General features: G+C 38.1%; 1 protein-coding gene across 1 annotated transcript in view; it reads left to right on the forward strand.

The window, feature by feature from the left end:
- Nucleotides 1-9,270, forward strand: part of LRRC16A (leucine rich repeat containing 16A) — a 115,764-nt gene extending 106,494 nt beyond the window's left edge. Inside the window, exon 21 of the mRNA XM_008571870.1 lies at nucleotides 8,218-9,270. Coding sequence (XP_008570092.1) covers nucleotides 8,218-8,354 — 137 coding nt within the window. The 3' untranslated portion in view covers nucleotides 8,355-9,270. The remainder of the gene's footprint in view (nucleotides 1-8,217) is intronic.
- Nucleotides 9,271-9,664: the final 394 nt, after the last annotated feature.

Here is a 9,664-nt window from a genome sequence, read left to right on the forward strand (position 1 = left end):
GTTCAGAGTGACCTGGGCCAGCAAGTGTCCCCTGACAGCCCTGTTCTTGACACACAGCCCCTTCTGCATTCCCACCCTGGTTTCCCCTCCTTTGTACAACGGCTGACATTACAGTTTTACTTTTGAGGAAGCTTTGAAAATGCCTGAAAGAATCCTGTTGGAGAGAAATGGGGAGGTGGAGAAGGGGTAGTAGTAGTAAGTAGAAATGTTCATCTTGTCAAAAGCAATTGAAATATTGAATTATTTACCAAGGGGAAAAAAAAAAGAAGGTTGAATAAAAAGTCATTGTTGTAACATTTTTGGAAAATGATGTTTTCTAGATGACTGTAGGTGGTCAAGACAAGGCCTAGAGTAACCCACCGGCCTCACGAGTAAGAATGTGTATCATGGAGCATCTCTAGTTAAAGTGGGAGAAATACTGGAGACCCCCAGCAGGCTCTTAGCTGCTGTGAAAAAATCAAGTGTTCTTTCCCCAGTAAGTTAGAAGTAAAATGAGTTTCTCCTCCAAGTTTTCAGATCTTTGGGATATTCGATTTCCTTCCTCACTTCCCCCAATAGCAAATACTGGGAGTGGTTCATGCCCTGATCTTCCCAGTTGGATGATAAGGACTGGAGAACCGTGAAGACTATTATTTTCCCATCTGGGATCCAGAGTGAGCTGATCACAGAGATCACCCTGATGGTATCACTTTGTATTGGAGTTGGACTGAAAGTATACGTGAGGTCTGAGAATAGTCTGTACATGTCTGAGGTGGTAAGATTTTGACTTTAGTTTATTTCAGCTCGTCTGCTAAGGTGGGTCAGGAGTGGTAGCCACCGTGAGCCCTGTACTGTTCTTTATAAAGTTCCTGTTGTGCTCACTCCTGTTTTCTTGTGTATTATTCATGCCGGTTGCTTCATTTCCTTGTTCTGTGCCTCCCTTTGGACTAGCGTGCCCAAGTAATTTCTGAAACAGGTAAATTGCTGTGTTTCTTCTGGATCATTCCATAGTGAATGTGATTTTTGTTAATCCATTGTGGAATCAAAATGGTAATACTGGGCCTTTTTGTTAGAACCTTTTTGGGGCAGACTCAGAGCTCACCTCATTTTGCACGACATTTCCATAATGTTGGCTGTTGAATTCTGTAGATAATGGTGTATCTGCCCAGGACCAACACTATAGGTTCCTTGAATCCTAAGTGGGGCAGGTGAGCTGTTAATTAATTTTTAATATTAGTATTTTTAAGATTAATGTGAACACATTAATGTATTTGCTAATATGAAGGGTAAAATGAATCCCTTTTCCTCAGTAGTGCAAAGAGGAGATTATTACAAAAGACATTCAGATCATGACAGTGGCAAGCCTTCCAGTAGAGGGAAAAGATCTTCAAAACTGTACTCCACCATTGCAGAAGAGGAAGTGAATGCAATTGGGCACAGGAAGTCACAGCCAACAAATGGTTAGAGCCTTCAATTATCATCCCCCACTGACCTGAAGCTTATGAACTGGCACTAACAAAAATGAACTTCAGTTGAGTAACTTCTATCGTGGGACTGGGTCAGAGATTAGTCATGCATTGGACTTCTTGCCTAAATGACAACAGGATGGTCCTTCCATTTGGGGCAGAAAAATATTGACTTAAAAATCTAAAATTAGAAATTCTTATGAGGAGGATCAAGTTACTTTGGTGACTTGTCCTTTCAAATTTTTGTGATTATGTAGGTTTTTTATATTTGGGGTCATGCCTCTTATTCTCTTTCTTTATGACTTTACACTTCTGTTAGGTTTCAACTGTGATTGGATCAGAAATTCCTTGAGTAACAGAGTTTATACCCTCAGAGAATATTGGCTTCACACCTTATACTCTTTTAGGAAAGGTTTAATAAAAAACCACTGAATAAATGCACCTTGGATCATGCACATGATTTTTCAGTGGACCTTTTGTGACCTGTTAGTAAGAAAGAAAAAGTACCAATTAAGTTTTCAACCTTCAGGAACAATTTATTCTATTTTCCAGCAGTTACTCTGTGACTTCTATCTTCCCTTTGGCCCTGTATTAAATTCTGCATGTTCTGTTCAGGTGAGAACAGTCCCAGGAGAAAAAAAGGAAGTAGATTTTAAATCAGCTTTAACCTCCACTGGGAAATGGGTTTAATAAAAAACCACTGAATAAATGCACCTTGGATCATGCACATGATTTTTCAGTGGACATTTTGTGACCTGTTAGTAAGAAAGAAAAAGTACCAATTAAGTTTTCAACCTTCAAGAACAATTTATTCTATTTTCCAGCAGTTACTCTGTGACTTCTATCTTCCCTTTGGCCCTGTATTAAATTCTGCATGTTCTGTTCAGCTGAGAACAGTCCCAGGAGAAAAAAAGGAAGTAGATTTTAAATCAGCTTTAACCTCCACTGGGAAATGTTAGAACACGCATTGCTGACTTGGAGAGGAAATGACTTTTCTGTGACTAAAGTGTTCATCATCTCCCTGCTGAATAGCTTTTTATAAATATAACTTGAAAAATCTTCTAAAAGAAATCTTAGTATCATAAACGAAAAAATACAAAATATTCTGATACATGAGGTTTCCTTAAAGGACTTTTGTCCTTGGAATGAGGCTTTTTTTTCTTCCTGTAAAACTTTATCAGGGGTTAACGGAAGAGTGTGTTTAGGCTCCCAGGGCTTAGGTGCCTGGCCCAACATTCTAGCTAGAACTCCATGCCCTTCACTGTGTCTGAAGAAAGCATTTCAGAATACAAGTTAATGGAAGTGACCTTATCGTAGGGATAATTTATCTTTATTGCAAAAAAGATAAATTTTTCTTAAATTTTAACAATTTATTATTGATGAACTTCTAGTGATCCACATCACAGCTTAACAGCCCAACGAGTTATGATACCTCAAGTGGGAACTGTTGTCTTTGAGAACTTTCCTTGATATAGATTTAAAAACAACAAAGCATCTACCAACTACCCACGACCAGCAGCGTTTGGAGCCTGCCTTCTTAACCAGTGCCATCGGATGAGCCTTGAGCTCTTAGTTGCCTGTTATGGCACACACTAGATGACAGGGTTAAGGGTACCACCCATAGCATAAAGCAAAGTCTGTAGGTCACCTAAGGATAGAACATTCTGTTTGGGCCAGTTAGCACTTGCCCTAGAGAAAACTGACTGATTTGGTCCTTCACTTTTAAAGGGTTTCCTATGTGGTAGACATGTTTATAGATGTACAGTTACAATAACTCTTTTCTCTACAAGAAATTTCCTCTGATATTGCCAAGAAAATCTGTTATCTTTAGTCATAGAAAAGTTATGTAAGTGAACACTGAAGACGTTTATTTTCTGAAGAGAGGTAGAGTTATTTTGGAGAATATATTCAGTCAGAATCTCTGTCTCTATCCTCCCTGTTTTGTTGAGGACAGCTGAGGTTACCTAGATGTTTCTAGATTCCAGAAATTTGCATTTGAACTATTGTATCTGTTGACTTATATCACTTGGTTATTAACAAAGCACGCTTGATGCAATGTTTCTTCTTGAAGAGGCTACAAAAGCACTTTATACAACATGCAAGAGATGATACCCCAGGAGCACATCGATCATCTAGTAAAACTTGGAGTTAAAGTAAAAAGAGGATGAACATGGAGATAAGCCAAATCATAGTAAGGCAAGGAGAAGAAATCCTGTGTCTGTCTCAGATTTTTCCATGACCTCTTCAGCTTAAAATTCTCATTGTGATGGGCTGTGTGAGATTCTGATGGAATTAAATAGGACCATCTTGTATTTGCTTTTCTGCCTTGATTTCTTGGAAATACTGACAGGCACCAAAAAGTATTTTTTATAGGAGCTTCAATTAAAGAATTTTATGTATAGTATTTTAATTGTGTTTTGTTAGTGCCGATTCCTAGCACTAGACCGTCTTCACCTTTGAGAACTGCATAGCAGTCTGCTTTCTGAATAGTTCTGCTTAACAAATAGCATTAGTGTGCCAACTCTGTTAAACCATAGTGTGCACTTTCCTTTAAGTCATTTAAGAGCAGCTTTGTTTACACTAAAACCACTTTCTTATTTTCCTAAATCACGTATTCATGAAACAAACAGAGGCTGCTGTTCTCAAAGCATGCTCCATATGTTTATCATGATGGTTATGTTTTAATTATGTGGCTGTTTTAATATTTATTTGACAGATAAAATGCTTTATTTTACTAGAAATATTTGTAACTGCATCTTTTTAATTTCATATCATTTCCTCTCCACATTTAGTTATAAGCTGTTTTGGGTAGAGTATATTCTATTTTCTTGAAGAAAATAGTTGGTTTTGACTTTGTTGGTAATGGATCCTATTTTTACAGGGCATCTGATTCTGAGATTCCTTTTATATATCACTTGCTTCTTCCATAATCCAACCTGTAGCCAGCAAATACTTGGCTGTGGCTTACAGTCTAGTCTGTAAGCCAATGCCCTGCTCTACTTTATCCACCAGATCTAAATTCTACTTCCCCTGTATGAGTTCTTCAGGGAAAATTTAACAGTGGTTGGCATTTGGGGCTCTTGCTAAAAAGTATATAAAATCAAGGCCAACTACTGAATATTATTTTAAGGTCATCATAATGTGTTCTCCCTGGAAAATACAGATGTCAGTGGAGCCAACAATGGAGAAAATCTCAAATTTTCATATCAATCTCTAATTCAGCGTTTATATCTGTGTTTCAGAAACTTTAAAATTAGCATATGTATGTGTGTGTCTGTGTGTGTCAAATCATCTTCAGTGATGACAGATTTCATATTTGAGCCTCTCTGCACCAATTATTGCCACCATAGACAGGATGTGAATATACATGGAGTGTCTGTGTTGAATAAATTACCTGTTCATTTGCTTGAGTATCTTTTATGAAATAATTTTAATGGTATGTGGAATGGCAATAAATACATATATAGATGCTCCCGCACCCTTAACTGTACAAATACTTGCATTGAAGAAGCGTAGTAAAATAATCTGACTTTTTTTCTTAACCCCTCTATAAAATCAAACATTAAATTAAGCTGCTTAGGAGGAGGTCTGTTTGAATTAGTAAAAAGTCTGAATTTTATAAATATTTTTAAAATAAATTCTGGAGTTTGAGGTTTCAAGCAGACATAATTCTTGTTAGACCATTCTTTAGTGGAAGCCTGACCAAACCTGCTTCAATATAATGGTAATTATACACAATCAGATAGATGTTCCCTGTGGGCTGGAAAACAAACTTGACAAAGAACATTCCCCCTACAGAGTTGTTTGCACTAGAGATCTGGACTAAGAAGGCTGAGGCTGGGAGACCAAGGGCTTTGGTTCCCCAACTTACCACATTAGTTGTAGGACTTTAGTGCCCTGATCTCACTATGCCTCAGTTTTCCTGTTCATGAATGGTGCTCACTTAAAATACTAAAGACATGTCAGCCTGGTAGTAGTCTCATTATCACACACACATTCACAGTTGTAGAATTTATGTTATCTTATATATTTTTATTTTTAAATTATTTAATTGACATAATAGTGGTACATATTTATGGGGTACTTTGTGATAATTGATGAGTACAACATGTAATGATCAAATTAGGGTAATTAGCATTTAATCACTGAAGATCAATATATTTAGAATGAATTTTTAAATAGTGTCACCACCATACTGAAATGCTTTGACAGTCCTCCTGAAAAAATGTGTTATTTTTCCTCTTACTATGTTAGATAAATTAGTTTTTGCTTTCATGATTGGTACTGGCTCTGCGTCACCAACCCAGAAACCAGGGTATTAACTTGTAAATGTTGTATCCTCCCCATCCCCCTGCCCTGCTGCCCCCCGTTAACCCCCAGACCTGGAGGACTCAGCCCAGTGTCAGTGACTCTAAAGAATCAACACTTGGGTGGAGACTGAAGGATAGTCTGCTTTTTGCAGGAACATTCCTATGTTGGATTTCTCTGAATTTCAGTCACTCCTGCTATAGTGATCCTGATCCATAGAGTTATCTCAGTTTTTATCTGTGACATAAACGTTTTTGGTAATATGAATTTCTCCATTTTTAGAAAGTACTCTTATGTCCTATCATATAACATGAATTAGACCTGAGATTTCCAGGAAGCCAAAATATTGGGAAGGGAGAAAAGTTTAATTATTCTTCTAAGAATTATGACAAATATATTTGCTCTGAAGACAAATGAACAATGTTTCACCATATTTATTTCTTCCCTTGAACCTGTAGTGTAGGAAGTTTATTTTTGAGTCATTTGAGATAGAGGAATAACTTATTTTGGTTTTAAAATGGAGTGAAAAAATTTTTTTGTAGATATCACAAGTAATGCTGTATTTTGAGGTTGGATTTATTGCAAAATATCTTCAAGATGAAGATATAATAAATCTTCCCTACTTCCTCTTGTTCTTAGTACACACAGAGGTTGTGAACTTAAAGGACTTTGTGTGTTAGGATCAAATTGGTTTTGAGATAAGAGGCAAAGTATTTACAGAAAATTATTTATCTTCTTTCTCCACACCTGGCTTATTAACAGCTTTCAAAACACCAATCTAACAAGTATATATATATATATATTTTTTTTTACCCAATGCAAGCTAAAAAATAAAAATCAATTACATTATTTGTTCATTGCTTTTTTCTCTCTCATCTAGAATTTACTTGAAATTGTTCGGTAAAAAAGAAATCAAACATTTAAAAATTACAAAATCAATTACATTATTTGTTCATTGCTTTTTTCTCTCTCATCTAGAATTTACTTGAAATTCTTCGGTAAAAAAGAAATCAAACATTTAAAAATTACTTTTGTGATGAGATTTGAAAGGGTTTTTATTCCAGAATTTTGGGTAATTTCAGTTTAATGTCATTAACTAAAAATGTAAACGTTTATTGCCTAGAGATCAGAATCTGGTCCTGACAACCATATTGGCAAGAGAAATACTTTATTACGTTTGCATTTTGACTGTTAGGTTTAATGAGCTTTCTAACGTTTATTGCCTAGAGATCAGAATCTGGTCCTGACAACCATATTGGCAAGAGAAATACTTGATTACGTTTGCATTTTGACTGTTAGGTTTAATGAGCTTTCCCTTCCTGAAGCTCTCTTCAGTGGGTTAAACATTTAATAGCCAGCTCCTGGCAAGATGAGTTTTTCAGCTTAATACAAAAATCAAAGTGATGAGAAGCATCAAATGAATCCTATAGCTTTTCCAGGACTGAAGCAGTGTGTGGGTCATTTGAACTTGCAAGCAATGAGGTAGCTACACTCTTCTTTCAAGCCACACAAAGTGTGTGGGTTTGGTATTTTTTGCTCAAGTAGTGTCTATACAATAGACAAGGTGAGTAATAACCCGTGACAGCTGTGATCTAGTTGGAAAAGAACATGAGCTTTGGAGAGACAGACCTAATTTAAATCCTGGTTCCAAGTTGTACAGAACCTACCCTACAGGGAAGTTATGAGGAGCAACACTAATAAAACAGAGCGCCTGCCACGTAGCAAAGGCTCAGTTCCAGCCATGATTCTGCCGTCACTGCTTTGTAGTCACAGTGGATTCTTCATATTTATTTGCAAATGAGAGCAGGCAACAATAATGGCAATTCTCTAACCTTGAAGGATGATTCCAGAAAGGCTGAGTGTATCACAGCCAGTATTTATTTCATTTGCACGTGACTTCTTTCAAGTATTCATTGCCTGAAGAATGAAACTGAGATTTTCTGAGACACAGAAATGTGTGATGATGATTCCTGGGGCCTTTCTCAATATCCCGCCCCAGACACAGGGATGGCCAACCCTAAATCTTCTGCAGAAGGCCTCGAATGGGACATCTGTCCAGCCAGCGCCTCCTCGAGGCTATGTCTGCCCTGTTCTCTGCTGCATGAGGGGGCGGCTGTGACCAGGAGGTCGCCTGGTGGAGCAGCATCCTTGCTTCTCCCTCCTGGCGTCCCCCCACTTCCCCACCGTCCTCCCTCACATTCTCGAGCACATCTATGAGAGGTCCCCCCTGTCATAGACTGTGGTCTTTTGTGCGCTTCCTTGTTTTAATTTGTTTGTTTTTGTTGGTTTGTTTTAAATTTCTGTCTGGAGTCTCTGAACATGGTAGCAAGTTTGTTTCTGAAAATGTTCATCCTGAGCCCCTCCCATCCCCCACTTGTCAGGGCTCCTGCCCCTCAGGCCATTGTCGGTCTGGCCACCGGTCCCACCGTGTCCGCTAACTGCACGACCTCCCGTTCTATTTCAGTGTCGAGGAGAAGCTGGGGCCAGCAGGCCCAGGAGTATCAAGAGCAAAAGCAACAGTCCTCCAGTAAAGATGGCCATCGAGGCAGAAAACCTAGTGACTCTGGTGAAGAAGCAGAAAAAGAGTTTATTTTCGTGTAGAGTCACCCATGCCGGAGTCTTCCCGTGCGGATGCTTTGTCAGCCCTCAGAGCCACACCGGGGGTGACAACTCTTCTTCTCGGCACTTTTCTCTTGGTGCTTTAGTCTCTTATCTTTTTTCTTATTTCTTCTTTTCTTTTTTAAAGAGTATAGAAACAGGTTTATTGCTTGGTAATCAAAGCACATTTATTTGGTCTTCTTCCAACCCTTGGCATTTGATTTCTAAGTGTTCCTTTATATGCCTTCAACAAAAGCCAGCAATTATTCCATGGGCCCTACTTGAATTTCTCTGAGGCAGCTACAGATTGCCCTGCAAGATGAGTTTTTAAGAGGTAAATGGAGTAACTGGACAGACACTCACACAAGTAACACCATCCCGCAGACCGTGGGGTACTGTGAATGTGCTGTGTCAAAGCTGCACATGACTCGATATAGCAATTTATTCTTGATGTATGCAATTGCACATTGTAATTATATTAACAGAGCACACTAATAAATAATTTGTATAAATTATATATATTAGATCTTGGGTATGGTTTTTACATTCTCCCATGGGGAACTTCTTCCTTCCTGATGTGAAATTGTACATGTAAAGCTTGGTTGGTGGCCTTTGCATACCAGCCACAGCACAGCTAAGAACAGAGAGAGGCCCACACCTGGTTCTACCATGTGCCCAGATTAATGTATATAGCTTACTGGAATGAGGTTTTATGAATATTCACGTTTTTGAAGGCCTTTAATTTCTGTCTGCATATTAGCTTTTAATGTGTGATTTTAAGAGAGAATACTTTGACACATGTAAAAAATCAAAATACTACTCTTTATAAGACATTTCACAAATATTCACTTACATTACAGGCTGACGATATTTTATTCATATGTATATTTATACCAATAAAATGATTTTACAAGTGGAATTTTGACCTCCGGTTACTTGTTTAGTTAGGGTTGGCTTGTCATAGTGAACTTTGGTTCTGTTTTCAAAATCTAGAATAATCACCATTCTTAGATAACCAGTCTGGGAATCATTACCTTCAAAATAAATGTAACTTGCTAATTCCACTGCCTGCCCTCACTATTGGGAAAAAAGAAAAAATTTACCAGAAGGGTATAGAATTATGAGTTTGATCCAACTCCCATTACCACGAATTTAGGGTCGCACAGGGGATGTGGGTGTGAGCAGAGAAGGGTGAGTTGAAGAGATGCAAGCCTGTGGGCATCTATTGGAAAGAAGAATTGTGGAAGGCACTGTAGTGACACGACTATTTCCCTCGTCACTCTCCTGGCCCCCACTCAGGTGGCTGGCATATG

The sequence above is a fragment of the Galeopterus variegatus genome, unplaced genomic scaffold (assembly GCF_000696425.1).
Source record: "Galeopterus variegatus unplaced genomic scaffold, G_variegatus-3.0.2 Scaffold732, whole genome shotgun sequence".
NCBI lineage: Eukaryota > Metazoa > Chordata > Mammalia > Dermoptera > Cynocephalidae > Galeopterus > Galeopterus variegatus.